The sequence below is a fragment of the Somniosus microcephalus genome, chromosome 29 (genome assembly GCF_052327205.1).
Source record: "Somniosus microcephalus isolate GS21.2 chromosome 29, FLI_Smic_1.0, whole genome shotgun sequence".
Classification (NCBI taxonomy): Eukaryota; Metazoa; Chordata; class Chondrichthyes; order Squaliformes; family Somniosidae; genus Somniosus; species Somniosus microcephalus.
Window position 1 is genome coordinate 4,959,860 of NC_141015.1, and position 18,259 is coordinate 4,978,118.

The 18,259-nt window shown below is 45.6% G+C and overlaps 1 protein-coding gene and 1 pseudogene across 1 annotated transcript; one reads left to right on the top strand and one right to left on the bottom strand.

The window, feature by feature from the left end:
- Positions 1 to 2,225: 2,225 nt before the first annotated feature.
- LOC147098347 (histone H1-like) lies at positions 2,226 to 2,876 on the top strand. The gene has a single exon (XM_085970006.1). It carries the CDS (start codon positions 2,226 to 2,228, stop codon positions 2,850 to 2,852), a length of 627 nt encoding a protein of 208 aa, XP_085826132.1. The 3' UTR covers positions 2,853 to 2,876.
- Positions 2,877 to 6,718: 3,842 nt separating this feature from the next.
- LOC147098348 (histone H2A type 2-C-like) lies at positions 6,719 to 7,238 on the bottom strand (annotated as a pseudogene).
- Positions 7,239 to 18,259: the final 11,021 nt, after the last annotated feature.

Below are 18,259 nucleotides of genomic sequence, written 5' to 3' on the forward strand. Positions count from 1 at the left end.
ACACTCAAATTAAATATAGCAACAACAACCACAACTTGAATATATATAGCGCCTTAAACGGAATAAATCATTCCAATGAGCTTCTCATGAGCCTTATGAAAGAAACATTGACATCGAGACTGATAAGGAGATATTAGGAGTGGAGAAAGCGACTCTGGACACACGTCAGTTGCTGCCAGTGAGTGTGAGAGCGACTCGAATCCTGTCCCTTAAGCGATTTGTCTCCCCAATACTGTGTGGAACAATGGAGAGGAACAGGCTCTGTCAATCTCTGACACTGAACTGCTGGTGAGTGGGGAGTTTAATCAGTCTCTGCCTGTCTCCGCTGGGTGAGTCGCCGACATATATGAGACAAGATCCCGGGCCTGTGTGACTGTCATGCCCTGTGTCTGTCTCTGTGCCTTGTGTTCAGGATCAATCCCCAGTCCCACTATCCCCCAGCCCTGCCTGTTATACGTGGAACGATGATGAACCTCTCAGTTTTCGGTCTAGTGAAACCGAGTTCAAGGCATGTGTGGTGAACAGAACGTCTCACTATTTCTGTGAATAATACTATCATATAAAAGCAGGCTAGGATCCACACAGACAAATTGTGACACGGTCCTGCCCCTAAATCTCGGTAACAGAGAGTGCCTGGGCCGCCTGGCTCAGAGTAGGAACATTCAGACTGATACAGTCTCTATGTCTGTCTCTCTCTCTCTCTCTCTCTGGTTGCTGTCTCTGCGTGTTGAGAATGGAATGCATCGGACACCAGTTCCTTAGTTCTGTTCTACAGTTTCAGAGAGAGAGATGGACAGAGGCTAGATGGGTGGTGAGATCATAAATCAAACATATTCCTGCCTGCGAACAATTTAATACCTTCAAACCAGATATGGGTGAACACAGCCAGAGCTGTGATTGGCTCCTGCCCCTGAATCTGGGGAACAGACACTGTGAGGACCGCCGGCCTCAGAGTGTTTAACACTGAATGAGCTGGGAAACTCCAACTAACACCGAGAATCAGCAGCACAGGCCTAGCGGAGAGGAAAACGCGATGACGCCAGCACGCAATGACCAGGGGTTGGATCGGCGCACGCCACCGCAAGGTCGAGAGCTGGAATGACAGTTTGAAGGTCGAGAGCTGGAGTGACAGTTTGAAGGATGAGAGCTGGAGTGGGACACGGTTACCAGGACGCCATGTTGGACAGTCAGGGTAATGTGCAGGCCAGGGATGTGGAAGAAACTGAGGGGAAACATCGAGAAAAACTGAGAGGAAACATCGAGAAAGACAGAGGAAACATCGAGAGAGAGAGAGGGGGCACTTTATTTAATTTAATTAATTAATTAATTAAATTTATTTAATTATAAGTTGTGAGTTCCTCACGATGCTCTCCCAGTGCGGCCACCCTATACCCAGAGATTATTCTAGAAGCCTGGGTAGAAATATCAATGTAATTACTGTAGAAATTTCTTTTTTACATTATTGCTTGTTCATTTTATGTCTTTTATTTATTTTATGTCTGCTTTATTTATATTTAAAGTATCTATGCGTGTATATGTCAGTAAGATAAAAGCATTGCACTGACTAGATTACACTTCTTGTATTTAGTTATGTGACCAATAAAATTGAAATTGAAATTGAACCTGTCCTGTGAACTGTAAATCTGGGAACAGATTGTGCTGTGAATGAGCAGAGTGAACATTGTGTCAGCGAGAGTGTGTTAAATGGGCGGGCGGATTAGACTAATGTCACTGTGTTTGTGTGTCCGCACTCATCGCCGGATTTCAGAGACCCTCTGGTGTAAAATTCAAAGATTTCCCTGTCATAGGATCGCCCTGCCCCTCTGCTCAGCCCTGAAGTCGGAATTAAACATGAAGTTTTATTTGATTTCAAATTTCAGTCAAAAAACAGAGAACATGTCGGCGATCGGGTGAGAGAGCGCGATCAGTGCAGCAATGAAACGGCTTTAAATTGAAATTGCTGCCTTGAATTCTGATGAAACTTTCTCGACAGCAAACACCCCGGTCTTCGAGACAGAAAGAGGCCAGTCTGGGAATCTGGAGTGCCCGAGTTTAATTGGAATCGGACAGTTAATGAGGAGAGAGAAACACAGAGAGGCTGGAGGGGCCGGGAGCTGACAGCAGGATGTCCGCTCGCTGCCTTTAAGTTGCTCTGTGCCGCCGCCTCTCGTTTCATTTCGGACCCAGCTCTGACTGTCAGAGAGATTTTCTACAGAGTCGCGGACATGGCTGAGACTGCAGCCGCCGAAACGGCTCCACCTGCCGCCGCCGCTCAAATCCAGTCTCCCAGCAAGAAGAAGAAGGCGGCTCCCCGCTCCAAGCCAGCCGGTCCCACGTTGGGCGAGCAGATCCTCAAGGTTGTGGCGAGTGGCAGCGATCGCAAGGGGATATCGCTGGCCGCGATAAAGAAGGCTCTGGCTGCCAACGGCGTGGATGTGCTGAAGTTAAGTTCCCAGATCAGGTTAAGTATCAAGAGGAAAGTGGAAAACGGCTCCCTGGAGCAGACAAAGGGCACGGGCGCCGCGGGTTCCTTCAGGCTCGCTAAGAAGGAATCGCAGCGGAAAGAGGGAAATAAGGTGAAGAAACCGGCAGCCAAGAAATCTCCAGCCAAGAAACCAGCAGCCAAGAAATCTCCAGCCAAGAAACCAGCAGCCAAGAAAACGATCATCAAGAAGGCATCAAAGTCAAAAAAGACAGCGATAGCGGCGTCTGGGAAAAAGGCGGCGGTGAAGAAGCCCAAGAGCCCCAAGAAGGCCACAGGCGGAAAGGTGAAGGCAGCCAAGAAGGTGGAAAAACCGAAGGCCAAGCCCAAATCAGCAAAGTCTCAGAAAGCAGCGAGCAAAAGAAAGTAAAAAGGACAACTTGTAAACATGTGAAACCAAAGGCTCTTTTCAGAGCCACCCACGTCTTTCCAAAAAGAGCTGATCGCGGAATCGAATGATCCATGTCCCGAGGCCGCGCTCAGATTCCCGATTGGAATTTTTTCAAATGAACCCCGGCTCCCTGGTGACTCGCTGACATTCGCTGCACCCACCCCTCCCCCAGTGTCTGCAATAAAACACAGAGAATGGGATGTCCCGGGCCCGCCTCACTCTAACTGGGGGGGTGTTCGGCTCCAGGCTCAGTTCATGGTCATTTTCAGTTCACAGGTTCAGGGTGAGAGTCTCTGTGAGACGGAAACACTGGCAGAGATACCCCGCGTCACAACTCAAACCGCAACACATGAGATTCTCCAAATCACCTGGAATAAGGTGTTTGTAAACTGCTGAACCCGTCTGTGTGGGGAGAAGGAATAAGGTCTGAGATTGACATGGAAGGAGACGGGTTGACTTGTGACAGAAGGGACTGTATATAGGCGGGAATATTACTGATTGTTAATTGTAACAGGACCTTATTTAAAAGATTCTGGTTTCAGAAAACCCTTGAATATGAAGTCCAAGTCTGTAAGGGTTTGTGTGGAGCGCTGTGTTTCGGTTCTACTGTCGATAAACGGTTTGAATATGACGTTTGCAGGAAGCTGGAGGTGGAGCTGGAAGATCAGAGGCCGCTCTCTGCTCTGTCTGTCACTCTTGAAATTGTCTCCTCCCCTCCCGCTCTCTCGGTTTAATCTCTCACTCTGTCTCCTCCCCTCCCCTCCTCTCTTACTCTGCGCTTTCTCAGTCAGGTCGGAGTCGGCTGTATATAAAAGCAGCCAGAAGCAGTTTGTTTTTCATTCAGCAGAAAGTTTGACTGAGGAATCATCATGACTGGACTAGGTAAAGGAGGCAAAGGACTGGGCAAAGGCGGAGCCAAGCGCCACCGTAAAGTGCTCCGTGACAATATCCAGGGCATCACCAAACCAGCCATCCGCCGCCTGGCTCGCCGTGGCGGTGTCAAGCGGATCTCGGGTCTGATCTACGAGGAGACCCGTGGGGTGCTGAAGGTTTTCCTGGAGAATGTGATCAGGGATGCGATCACCTACACTGAGCACGCCAAGCGCAAGATGGTCACTGCCATGGATGTGGTGTACGCTCTCAAACCGCAGGGCCGCACTCTATGGATTCGGCGGCTGAACATCTCGACTCTCCACCAAACACAACACAAAGGCTCTTTTAAGAGCCCCCCACCACCTCACAGAGAGAGCAGTGACCTGGGAACGGGAGCTGGGGTAGATTGTTCTCAAAAATAGATGGTGCTCAGAAATATTATTAACATGTGAAGTGTTCTTTAATATTTGAATTTCGCTTTCGGTTGCACCAGGTTTATGGAGAGAGTTATTTCCTCAGACGGAACATTCCCACTCGGTGTAAAGCCACATCGCGTCTACACATTTGTTCATTGTGCAGTTATACTGTAACGATTCTAATTTTAATAATTAGCCGGCTGGTCGGGCACAAGCCGTTGAATGGGTTACTGAAAAGAGTCCAACTTGTGAATTATTTGCAGCCAGACGGTGGTGTCCGGCACTGATACTGACAGGGTTTGTGAAATTGTGAAATTTCAGTTCAATCATTCGGGGACCTGAAATTCCCGCAGTTTGAGCCGCTCTAACCCGACCTTATTTCTGATTGGGGATCCGCCTCACAATCCCATTTCTTAACCAATCACAGAGCCACAGATTAGAAAGTAAGCACATCATTGGTTGAAATTGTCGACCAGCCGAATAGTTTGAATTTCTTTTAGAAAAAGCCCGCCAATTCCAGTGCCGTAAAGAAGTGAATTAATCTAAAGTCTAATTTCAAGGGAACGATTTTAAAATCTCGGTCCTTTTGTTCTGTTATTTTGCGTTCACCGTCAGTAATTCCTGGCGCTGTTCTACGAACAGGTTTAATTTGTCAGCCTCTTATCTGTAACCGGCGGCAATAAGTTTCCATTCAGCAATCTAAAATGTGCCCAGCATCAGATCGCTCACTGCACAGTTCCCGAATGACAGATTATTGGCCAAGCCCTTCTCACAGGCTCCACGGGGACAGAGAGAAGCGACTGAATTCTGATCCTCTCCCCTGAAAGCGGCGACTAACGTCACAATGGGACGGGCGGAGGGAAATTCTGAATGGGCTGGAGAGGAGAGGTGAGAGGAATCGAGTGGAAGAGCGGGAGATTGGCGCGGGTCCCTTTCCCCGCTCCTGTCAGCATCAACAACCCAGAGTGCGGGCAATGGGATGGGCCCTAAAGCACCAAGCCCAGCAAGTTACATTTAAAATGATTCTTGCAATGGTCCTTTCAATACGTGCAGAATAAAATCGATTTGTTTCAAAACGGTTATTTCCTGCACTAAAGCTGGCGGGCTTTTTGAAATGGGCGATTAATCTTGGCTCAGCCAATCGGGGACTGAGCATCCAGCGTTTCATTGATTGGTCAAAGTTGGGTTTAAAACGGCTGGGCGCAGGTCTCCAGCCAATCACTGCTCGGGGCGGGCCTTCACTGAGTATAACAAGGCGGACACACAGCACACTCCGCATTAACAGTCCGTGTGTTCTAAATTGCGCTGAGATCCGTTAAAAAAATGGCAGACAGCGCGCAAATCGACCGGATCGAAAGCTCCTCGCAAACAGTTGGCGACCAAAGCGGCCCGGAAGAGCGCTCCAGCCACGGGCGGAGTGAAGAAACCCCATCGCTACAGACCCGGCACTGTGGCTCTGAGGGAGATCCGCCGCTACCAGAAATCCACCGAGCTGCTGATCCGCAAACTGCCCTTCCAGCGCCTGGTGCGGGAGATCGCTCAGGACTTCAAGACCGACCTGCGCTTCCAAAGCTCGGCCGTCTTGGCCCTGCAGGAGGCCAGCGAGGCTTACCTGGTGGGGCTCTTTGAGGACACCAATCTGTGCGCCATCCACGCCAAGCGAGTCACCATCATGCCCAAAGACATCCAGCTGGCCCGCCGCATCCGCGGGGAGCGCGCCTAAACTCACCCTGCCTGGCTCCAAACTTTAGCACCAAATACAACAACGGCTCTTTTAAGAGCCACCAAATCAGCAAAGAAGAGAGTTGCGATCTCTGCCAATCAGATTTGGCTCAGCACACACTGCAGGTCTTGTAGTGTTACTGTAACTGGGGATTTATAAACTTGGGCATTGAATATCTGACGGTGCGTTTATGCTCTAGGTTGAAATGTGAGTGAGCTGCCCAGTAGATTGAATAATCTCGCCCAGTGTGAGTCGGAAATTATAAGTGGCAGTTATGATAGTAAATTGATCCAACTCCACATACCGAGGTGCCTGAAGTCTGAATCTCACCTTTAAAACCAGCTCTTAATGCGGGGACAGGTGGGAACTTCAGTTACTATTTGGAATATTTGAAAATTAGCCAGAGATGTAATTCTGGTTCGATCCTGTCTGCCAATTAAAAGGGGAAATGTTTGTATGATTCCGGATGTATATAATTCTCCCTATGGAATTATTGTCCCAATAAGGAACGGTAAGCCCAACAACCGCGCTCTCACTTTATACTCGGTTCTAAACATCGGTTCATATTCGGCTCTCCCAGCAACGTGCTCAGAGTGCCGGTCTCCCGTTAGGGTTCCGTGTGTATTGTTTTTCGCTGAAGCCAGACCTATATATTGAATCACTGATCAGAATATTCGCTAACTGCAAGCCCGCTGCAGTGTTTGTGGATCTAGATTTCTACATGCTCGACAGACAGCTTACTGAAAATGGCTAAATAGTAAGCAACCCTTTCACAGATAAAGTGGGTGGCTCTGAAAAGAGCCTTTTGGTTATTAGATTGAATCTTGTGTACTTTACTTGCTCTTGGAGCTGGCAGTGCTGGTTTGCTTGGGCAGCAGCACCAGCTGGATATTAGGCAGCACCCCGCCCTGAGCGATGGTCACCTTTCCCAGCAACTTGTTGAGCTCCTCGTCGTTGCGGATGGCCAGCTGCAGGTGTCTGGGGATGATGCGGGTCTTCTTGTTGTCCCGGGCCGCGTTGCCGGCCAGCTCCAGGATTTCAGCGGTCAGATACTCGAGCACAGCAGCCATGTGCACCGGGGCTCCGGCACCCACACGCTGAGCGTAGTTGCCCTTTCGCAGGAGTCTGTGAACACGACCCACAAGGAACTGCAGTCCGGCCCGGGATGAGCGAGACTTGGCCTTGGCCCGAGCTTTACCGCACGTTTTTCCTCTTCCAGATAGCTCCACAATTCACTCATTCAGTTAAATAATGAGAAGCTCCTCCCACATCTGCACTTATACCTTCTGGAGGAATGAAGACAGCGAACTTGTGATTGGTCGCTCTGTGGTGAATTTCATTGGTGTCTTCCGTTGACCAATCACAGTCTGCTTTTCCACCAATGACAAGTTAATGGAAATAACTGTTCTCAACAGTCAAACCGCCAAAGAATTTTTAATTTCAAAAAGCCCGCCAATATTTTCCTAGACCAGCGAATTAAGTTAATAAATTCACTATTAGCCAAAGATTTCCGGACATTTTGTTATTCCTTTTGTCTTATTCCATCTCTCCATTGCAAATTCTAGGCTGTTACAATCAGGATTAATTCCGGGTTAAATTTCTAACTGTATCGGGCGGGAATCAATTTGCATTGATTCTGTAACGGGAGACATTCCAGCTCATTCTTTGTAAAAGTGAGGATTCATAGATTATCGATCGATCCTTTGCACAGGCGCTGCTGCGGCAGTGAAACCAGAACAGGGAGTCCTTCTGTAAGAAGGGAAGAGGGACAGAGTGATCAAACTGCCCCCGTTCTGGTCTCTGTACGAACTCCCATTCTGGGCTGTTACACTGCAGGAAGTCTCGGGTTAACAAATGGGTTGACTCCCAACTGGCATTATAAAAAAAATTAAAAGGTCTTGACAGAGAACGAAATGACTGAAATCCAAGTCTCATCCCTAAAACAAGCTTTTAATTCGTCCGGTCTGAGTAAAGACAACGAACGACCATGGATCGTGTTTGTAGTTTGCTGGGAAGGAAATTCAACAGCGACACTCATGTCGAAACAGACCATGAAAATGCTTATGAGAATTCCAATCTAAATCTGCATCCGAAACTTGAAAAAATGATCTCAAAAACATTTGGTCAGGAAATAGCAGCAAATTGTGTCGAAAGGGACACGGGTTTGAGTAGCTCATTCGGGGAGGTTGTGGGTGGCTCTTAAAAGAGCCGTTGTGTTTTGGGTTTGTTCTTTTAGGACAACGTGGAGTTTTACTTGGAGCTGGTGTATTTGGTCACCGCCTTTGTCCCTTCTGACACGGCGTGCTTGGCCAGCTCCCCGGGCAGCAGCAGGCGCACAGCGGTCTGGATCTCCCGGGAGCTGATGGTGCGCCGCTTGTTGTAATGGGCCAGGCGGGAAGCCTCACCCACGATGCGCTCGAAAATATCGTTCACAAACGAGTTCATGATGCCCATGGCCTTGGAGGAGATGCCGGTGTCGGGGTGAACCTGCTTCATCACTTTGTAGATGTAGATGGAGTAACTCTCCTTCCTCGACTTTCTGCGCTTCTTGCCGCCCTTCGCTGCCGGTTTAGTGACGATTTTCTTAGCGCCCTTCTTGACCACTGTTTTCTTTTCATCAACCATTCTCAAACTCGATTTCAACACAAAATGACCCAAACCGGCTCCGCGCTCGGCTTAAATACGCTGCCCCCACAGCCCTATACTAATGAGGGATGGGTGAAGGCAATAATTATGATTGGCTGGTTAGGAATAATGTCAGTTTCCATTGTTCTGCATCGCTCTGATTGGTTTCTTTATGTATCCAATCAGATTGCGTGTTTGCCACCAGCGCGCCCACTGCAGTCAGAAAGGTCATCCAAGGAGCAGAGGGAGATTCATCTCCCCATTCACCAATTCCCACACCATTCTGCAATGCCCCAAGCATATCAGACGGGTCAGCAATTTAGATGTACTTCCTCCAAACTGTGCACCCTATTCACGCCTTGCGGTGTGGTCCCCGCCACATTAGTTCAGTATCTGCCAGTCTCGAGTAATTTGTGTGTGGGAGAATAGTTCTGTGTCACTCAATCTCTGGTGATACATGTAATTGTGGGAATCATTCTCAATCTCAGTCTCTGTTACAGTATGTGAGTGTGGGATCCATTCGTTTCCTGTCCTTCACCGATATCACGTGTCAGGGTGGGATTCCATCTGTATCCATCAAAATCTGGTACCGTGTGTCAGTGTTTGGATTCATTCAGAATCTGTCATTCTCTGGTAATGTACGTGTGCGATGTTAATTCTGTATCTGTCTGTCACTGGGATGTGCGAGTCTGAGATTTATTCTGTATCTGTCAGTCTCTGGTACTGAGTGTGAGTGTGGGATTCATTCTGTATCTGTTAGTCTCTGGTACTGAGTGTGAGTGTGGGATTCATTCTGTATCTGTCAGTCTCTGGTACTGTATGTTAGTGTCGGATTAGTTCTGAATCAGTCTGTCTCTCGCACTGTTTTTCAGCGAAGGATTCTGCATGAATATGCTACACACTCGGTTTTTGAAAGTAGGATTCGTACTGCATCTATCAGTCTCTGCTACTGGATGTTAGTTTGAGATTCCTTACATTTCAGCTAGTTTCTGGTACTGTATCTGAGTGTGGAACTGAATCTATCTGTAATTAATTGTAATGCATGTGATTGTGTAGTCATTCTGTATCTGCCAGGCCCTCTGATGCTCTGTGTTGCTGTGAGATTCATTCTCTGTCTGTCAGTCTCTGTTCTGTATGTGAGTGTTAGAGTAGAGTCATAGTCATAGAGTCATACAGCACAGAAAGAGGCCCTTCGGCCCATCGCGTCCGCCCCAGCCATCAAGCCTTGTCTAATCTAATCCCATTTTCCAGCATTTGGTCCATAGCCTTGTATGCTATGGCATTTCAAGTGCTCATCCAAATGCTTCTTGAATGTTGTGAGGGTTCCTGCCTCTACCACCCTTTCAGGCAGTGAGTTCAGATTCCAACCACCCTCTGGGTGAAAAGGTTTTTCCTCCAATCCTCTTAGATAATTAGATATCTTTCAATCTCTGGTACTTTATGTGAGATTAAGATTCATTCTACACCAATCAGTCTTTAATGTGGGGTTAACTGTGTCTCATTTACTGGTACTGTGCACGAGTGTGTATTAATACTGGGTTTGTCATCGTCTGATACTCTGTGTCAGTGTGAGATTCATTCTCTTTCTGTGCCAATCTGTGATACTGTATGTGAGATTGAGATATTTTCTATATTTGTCAGTGCCTGGTATGGCATGTGAGTTTGAGATTTATTCTTTACCTGTCAGTCACTGATATTGTATGTGAGAGTTAGATAAATTCTCTCTCTGTCACTATCTGGCACTTTATGAGAGTGTGAGATTAATTCTGTATAACTGTCTTCTCTGATACAGTATGTGAGCCTGAGATTCATTCTGTACCTGTCAGTCTCTGATAATCTGTGTCAGTGTTGATTATTCTGTATGTGAATGTGGGTTTTATCTTGTACCTGTCAGTCTCTGATGAGGGAGTGTGGGTTTTATTCTGCATCTTTCAATTTCTGTTCAGTAAGAATTGTTTTTATGCTATTTCTTTCAGCCTTTGGTCTGTGAATGTGGGGTTCAGTCTGTGTCTGTCAATGGTATTTGAATGCATTTTTTATTTTCTATCTGTTAGTGTCTGAAGTGTGAGTGTGGGTTTTATGCTACCAGTGGCTGTTTCTGATCTGTATTTGTGAGATTTAATCTGCATCAATCAGTCTTTGGTTTGTGAACGTGGGTTCTATTCTGTTGATCTCAATACACTAGTACTGGTTTTACTCAGTGCCAGTCAGTTTCTGATACATGAGTGTGGGGTTTCCTATCTAACTGTCAATTTCTGCTATGGAAAAAAAGTTTCACTCCAAATCTGTAAGGTTCTGGTTCGTGGGTGTGGTTTTTCTTCTTTATCTGTCAGTCTCTGCCATGTGAGTGTCTTTTTCACTCTCTTAATTTTCTGTTATGCAAAGGTGTGCTTTATTATGTACCTGTTAGCTTCTGGTATGTGAGTGTGGGATTTTTCTGTATCAGTCAGTCACAGTTGAATGAGTGTTTGATTATTCTGTCTCTGTCAGTTTCTGGTATCAGTGTGTGCATTTTTCTTTGTACCTGTCAGTGTGTGAATTGTGAGGACGGACATTATTCTGTACATTTTGGTTTCTTGTATGTGTGAGTAGGTTGTATTCTTTACTTTTTAGTTTCTGTTGTATGTGTGAGGATTTGAATCAATACCTGCTTGTTTCTGGGATGTGAGTGTGAGATTTACTCTGTGTCTGTTAGACTCTGGTATGTGATTGTGGGACTTACACTTTATCTCACAGTCTTTTGTGTGTGAGTGTGGGTTTTACGCTGTATATGTCACACTCTGGGATGTGAGTGTGGGTTATACTCTGTAAATGTTATACTCTGGGATGTGTGTTAGGGTTTTACTCTGTAAATGTCATAATCTGGGATGTGTGGTGGGGGTTTACTCTGTATATGTCATAATCTGGGAGGTGTGGTGGGGCGTTTACCCTGTATCAATCATACTCTGGGATGTGAGTATGTTTGTTTCTCTGTATCTGTCATACTCTGGGATGTGTTTGTGGGTTTTGCTCAGTATCTGTCATACTCTGGGATGTGTGTGTGGGTTTTACACTATATCTGTCATACTCTGGGATGTGTGTACGCGTTTTACTCTGTATTTGTTAGTCTTTGGTGTGCAAGGGTGGATTTTACTCTATATCTGTCAGTTTCTGTTTTCCGAGTGCCAGGTTTTAATCTTTACCTGTCAGTTTCTGGCATGGAAGTGTGTGTGCTCATTCTGTACCTGATAGTGTATTTTGTGTGAGTGTGGCTTTATTCTATATCTGTGAGGCTCAAGTAACTGTATGACCTATTGGTGCTTCTAATGCTTATATCTCTGGGATGTGTGTATGGGTTTCTGACTGTAATATTCAGTTTCTGCCACGTGTGTGTGTGTTTTACTCTGTACCTCTCTGTCCCTTTGATGTGAGTGTGATTTTTTTATTTGTAACAGTCAGTGTCTGGTATCAAAATGTAGGCTTTATTTTGTACCTGTTTATACTAGTATGTGTGAATGTGTTGTATTATATATCTGTCAGTTTCTGTTATATGATTGAGGATTTTACTCTATTACTCACTGTCTCTGGTATGTGAGTGTGGGTTTCTCTCTGTTCCTATTCAGAGGGATTTGAGTGTCCTTTTACTCGAATCAGAGAAAGTTATCATGCAGGTACAATTATAATGGTAAAATGTATATTTGCATTTATTGCAAAGGTGTTGCAGTAACAGTATAAGTATGTGTTGCTGCAATTTTATAGACATTTGGTTATACCATAACTGGAGTACTTTGCACAATTTGGACTCCTTATCTAAGGCAGAATATACATGCTTTAGATGGGGTGTATCAAATGTTCACGAGATTGATTCCTAGGCTGTCCTATTAGGAGAGATTGATGATAATAGGCATATATTCTCTGGAATTTAGAAAAATGAGAGGTGATCTCATTGAATCATTTCAAATTCTTAGTGTGTTTGCCAGGGGTAGATGCAGCGAGGCTGTTTCCACTGGCAGGAGGGTCTAGAAATAGGGTTCATAGGCTCATGATAAGGCATCGGACAATTAGGAATGAGTTGATGAGAACTGTATCCACTCAGAGTGTTGTGAATCTTTGGAATTCTCTACTGCATGGGGCTGTGGATGCTCAGTCGATGAGTGTATTCAAGACTGAGATAATATATTTTGGGGCAATAAGGGAATCAAGGGCTATAGGGATAGGATGGGATATTGGAGTTGTGGCAAAAGTTCAGATATGGGCCCAGAAATTCGGGACACCACGCATGAGTGCTGAGCATGCATGGGAAACCGACACTTCTGTTCCCCTGAAAGAAGGGGTTCAGAGTTGGAACGCGTGCGTGGGAGAGGCTGCGTGTGCGCATCGAACTTAGTTTTTTTTTGCAGGTTTTCCCAGGAGGGTAAGTTGCCAGAAGTTACACATGTAAAAAGCAGGCGTAGGGCCTGCTTTTTACAAGGTAAGTGGTGAATTAATAAAATTAAAACATTTTTTCCACAGGTTTATTATTTTTAAACACTTTAAAGCAAGGTAAGTTTATTTTTAGCCCCATTAGAAAATAAAATTATTTTTTTCAAAAATTTAAATTATTGTAAAAATAGTTATTTCATGTAATTTATCGTTTATTTAAAAAATGTGATTTAAAAAAAAAAATATTTGAAGATTTAGTGCTGTTTTGGGGCCGTAGTATTTATAAGCCTTGACAGCTCTTCCTGTCAATCTTATGAATGGAGCATTCCCTGCTCTGATTGGCTCCCCGTGGCCCACGTGATCCCGGGGACGCATCGAACTAACTGCGCTCCTGGGATACGCAAGCACTGCGCGCCGGCAGCTGGACCAGGCCCAGGATCGGAATTCTATGGGGGCCCACAGCTCAACGGCCGGCGCGCAAGCTAAGTGCAGGTTGGGGGCTTGCACCCGCGGGAAGCCCCCGACCCGAATTTCTGGGCTATAATCTTATTCAATGTCGGAGCAAGCTTGAGCGGCTTTATAACTATTTCTTACTTTCTTATAGCTGACTGTCTCTTGATGTGATTGTGGATTTTATTCTGTTTCTGTCAGTCACTTGAATATGAGTGTTGTGTTATTTCACTATCTTCAGTTTCTGGTATGGAAATGTTGGATCTTTAATGCACCTGTGATCTTCTGGTATGTGAGTTTCACTCTGTATCTGACAGTCTCTGGTATGTAAATTTGAGTTTCACTCTGTATCTGACAGTCTCTGGTATGTGAGTGTGAGTTTCACTCTGTATCTGACAGTCTCTGGTATGTGAGTGTGAGTTTCACTCTGTATCTGACAGTCTCTGGTATGTGAGTGTGAGTTTCACTCTGTATCTGACAGTCTCTGGTATGTGAGTGTCAGTTTCACTCTGTATCTGACAGTCTCTGGTATGTGATTGTGGGTTTTATGCTGTACCTGTCAATTTCTGTTGTTAGAGTAAGGGTTTTGTTCAGTACCTGTCAGTTTCTGGGATGGGAGTAAGGAATTTAGTCTGCATCTGTAAGTCACTGGTTTGTAAGTAATGGCATTAATCCCTAGCTGTTATTCTCTGGTGCCTGAGTTTTTTGTCCCCTTTATCATTCCGAGTCTGGAATTTGTGTGTGGTCTTTACTCCGTAACTGTCAGTCTCTGGGATTTTATTCTTTATCTGTCAGCTTCTGCTGTGTGAGTATGTGTTTCACTCTGTACCATTCTGTCTATTGTATGTGAGTGTGGTGTGATCTCTGTAAAAGTCAGTTTCTAGTATGTGAGTGGGGATTTATGCTGCATCTGTCAGTTTCTATTATATTAGTAAGGTTTTAATCAGTCACTGCCTGTTTCTGGTATGGGAGTGTGGATTTTAGTCTGTATCTGCCCGTCTATGCTTGTGTGTGTGGTTGTCACCCTGTACGAGTCACTCTCTGGGATGTGAGTGCAAGTTTCACCCTGTACCTGTCACTCTCTGGTATGTGAGTGAAAGTTTCACTCTGTATCTGTCAGTCTCATTTAATTGAGTGTTGATTTTATCTATAGCTGTCAACCTGGTATGCGAATGTACGTTTTACTCTATAGCTATCTGTCTCTAGGATGTGTGTGTGGATTTTACTCTAACTCAGTTTCTAGAATATGGATGTAATGTTTTGTCTGTACCTGTCAGTTTCTGGTGTGATTGTGGATTTTTCTTTATACCTGTCTGTCTCTGCTTTGTGAGTGTAGGCTTTATTCTGTAGCTGTCAGTTCTGCTACTGTTTGTGAGTGTGGGATTGACCCTGTATCTCTCATACTGGTAATGTATGTGAGTGTGAGAATTATTATGTAATTGACAGTCTCTTGTATTGTACTATTCTTGCTCTGTGTTAACTGTTGGATTCCATTCCTTCTCCACCTTGTGCAGGCCAATGCTAGTTTGAGATTATCTGTGACTGCCTCAGGAGGAGGTTTGTTGCAGTCCATTACCTCGGATTCTCTGCTCTTGTATGTTAGTTATTGGGGTTGACTGTCCCTGTACAGCCAGCAGCGAGGATTGACACCGTATCAGTGTCTATCTGTTTGTGTGTGTGAGTAAGGGTGTGAAAATGGATCTGCCTATCAGTGCAATGTGTTTGGGCTTTGAAACAACATGTTATTCAACTGTTGCAAGTTACTGTAAGGTTCATAATGTAACACTGGAAATTCGGATCACTGTGGGACTGACTGCTTCTGTTGCCTGTTATCATAGGATTGAGGCCAGTTCGGTGTCTCTGCGCTCTGTGAGTGATAATGTTCTTACTGTGAGTGAGAAGGAGCTGCCTGCACTGTTCCTTGTGTTCCGGGTGGAGGAAAGATCCATTTATTCCAGCTCGTTGAAGTATTTTGCTCTGGGAATAACAAGGAGAACAACATTAGTTGCAGGATATGGACAGGTGCTGGGAGACTATAACAATAAAGTAATAATTAACGTGTTTGTTTATATAAAAGTAAAGTATCTGGAGAGGGGAAACGGCGATACAAACAGTGCCATTGTTTGACTTCACTACAGTACAGCGGCACTCAGATTATCCACACCAGGGGTGTAGGACGGTTCTACAGTAAGTTATCAGCATCCAGACAAAACCCAAACCCCGCACTGGACCATGAATGGGACATCCGATTGGCACACTCCAGGTTTATATCTCCCACTCCCACGGGAGCAGGTGTACAGTGCTGAATCGCTTCCTGGAATAATTCCATAGGTAACTGGGCTGCACATCTATTTTTTGCAGTATATTGAAACCGAGTTGAGGGCCTGAATAGTTAACAGAGTGTCTCAGAGCCTGGATGCTGATGTATCTGAGGGAGCCACAATGTATCTCTCGATCACCAGCAACACGGTTCTGGAGAACTCAAAGGAAATAACCGATTTTTGAAATGTGTTCTTTCACACTTCTCACCTACTGCCTGCAATCGATGCACGTTGTGAATCTCCGCACATCCTCACTGTCAGGCTGTGTTTCCTTGTTCACTGAACAATAACAACAGACACGGTGAGATTGGAACTGAGTCAGGAACATTCACTGCTGATTTGGAGAAAGCAGCAATGATTTGAAAGTGCGAGGTGATTTACTTTCTATGTTACCTTACTCTGTACACACACACAGCCCGAGAATGGCCTCTTCCTTCCCCCACTCACTCCATGTTCCGGAACTAGTTCCTGTTCCAATCTGTCTCTTACAGACAATCCCCGGCTTCCGATGAACTTACCCCGACTCAAAGCCCATCTGCGGACACAGACCCAATGAGATGTGCTGCTGTGAGGATGATGCTGTTTGCTCCCTTACTCGGGCCCGTGATATCTCCGCTCCCTGATGTGTTCAGCGATCATCAGCCGAGCCCAGAGGAAACGGCCCCCGCTGGCAGAGCTGGGGGAGGGGAGCTCGCATGGGCCCTTCCTGTCGCTTTAAACACTGTGCGGGGAGAGGGGGAGGTGCAGGCAAATATTTCAATGCTGAAGCCTGAAAGCTGGAGGCGGAGCTGAAGCTCAGAGGACGCTGTCTCTGCTCTGCCTGTCACTCTGATTCTGTCTCCTCCCAGCCTCTCTCACACTCTGCTTTTCTCAACCAGATCCGGGCTGGCTTCATAAATACATCAGGACGGCGAGAGTTTATCATTCAGTTTATATTCCTGTGAGGAATCGTCATAACTGGAAGAGGTAAAGGAGGCAAAGGACTGGGAAAAGGCGGAGCCAAGCGCCACCGTAAAGTGCTGAGTGACAACATCCAGGGCACAAAACAAAGGCTCTTCTTAGAACCCCACACCGCCTCACAGAGAGAGCAGCGCCCTAGGACCGGGAGCGGGGATATATTGGCGTGATATCAGAATTGTAAGGATTATGGGGTTACAAGAGACTCTTTGGGCCGGACCCTCTATTCTCCCCTCACAGTGAAAGGCTCTTTTAGTCTTCCTGGGTGTCCATGCGCTCAGTGTTCTGTTTCCATTCAGTTTTTATATATCAGACAGATGGTGTGACGGGGAACCGGAGCTTTCCACCTCACAATAGGTTAAACCGAGCTTCTATGACAAGAGGCCAACTTGTGAGATTTTTCTCCTTCTGAAGTTTGCTTCCTGCACAGATACTGTCGGGGATTGTGAAATTCAAGGGTTTAAGTAAAGTCCTTGGATGGACTGTAATGTCTCCAGTTCCAACTCTCGGAGCCCGCTGTAACCTGAGGCTACTTGGGATTGGTCGCTTGATTTGAATCCCATTTCCTTAACAGAATAAACTATTGGCCTCAATTGATCAATTTTAAAATTAAGTTTGAAACATTCCACCAAATTCGAAAAAGAAAGATTTTATTTATAACTATTAAATTCAACCGAGACAGACATTAAATTGGGGCAGTTTCACTAATTTTCTGATCATTTCCTCACCAGATTGACAGGACTTTAGCCGGAATGAATAAACTGACGAAATCAGTGCATTAAACAGGCGGCTCCTTCAGAGAGGCTGTGGGTGGCTCTTAACGGAGCCGTTGTGATTTTCATATTTCTGTCAGTAAATTGTGGAGTTTTACTTGAAGCTGGCATTCTTGGCCACCCCGTGCTTGGCCAGCTCCCCGAGTAGCACCTGACTCACGGCGGTCTGGATGTGTTTCCACAATCCGCACTCTCCAAACTATTCGACGTCTTTGTCATCTACTGGCTGAAAGCGAGTGCTGTAACAAGTGACAATGATTCAGCAGAAACCATTTTGATTTCGACAGATACCTCAGCACTGTGTTTATGTTCCGCTTAAAACCATTGCCAAGTACTTTATTGGTCAAGCTGAAAACTCCAAACAACCATTAAAAGCAGATGGACGCGCTCACCCGATTCTAGTGTGAACAGTGTCGTTGATCATTGAGTGTGGGATAGACACTTCCTCTGTCAATCTGGTACTATGTGGCAAGGTGAGACTCACTGCTATATATGGGACAGATACTGTATCTGTCACTCTCTTGCAGTGTGTTAGTGCGGGATTGACAAAAGTGCATATGATGTCACTCTGCATTGTTAGTGGCAGATTGGCTGGCGAAAAACGACAGATACTCTGTCTGACACTGTCTAGTACAACGTGACATTTTTACATTGTTTGGTGAAGCTACACCAGATACTTTATCTGTCACTCTCTGGTACTGTGTCAGTGTGGGATTGACAGGTGAGTATAGGAAAAGCACTACCACTCACTCATTAGTACTGCGTGTGAGTGAGGGAATATTCGTTCATACAGGGTACCAATTGTATCTGTTGCTCTGTTACGGTGTGGCTGCGTTTCATTGTCAGG

What these genes read in the sequence shown, in the direction of transcription:
- LOC147098347 (XM_085970006.1), top strand. Translation starts at nt 2,226, where the DNA reads ATGGCTGAGACTGCAGCCGCCGAAACGGCTCCACCTGCCGCCGCCGCT.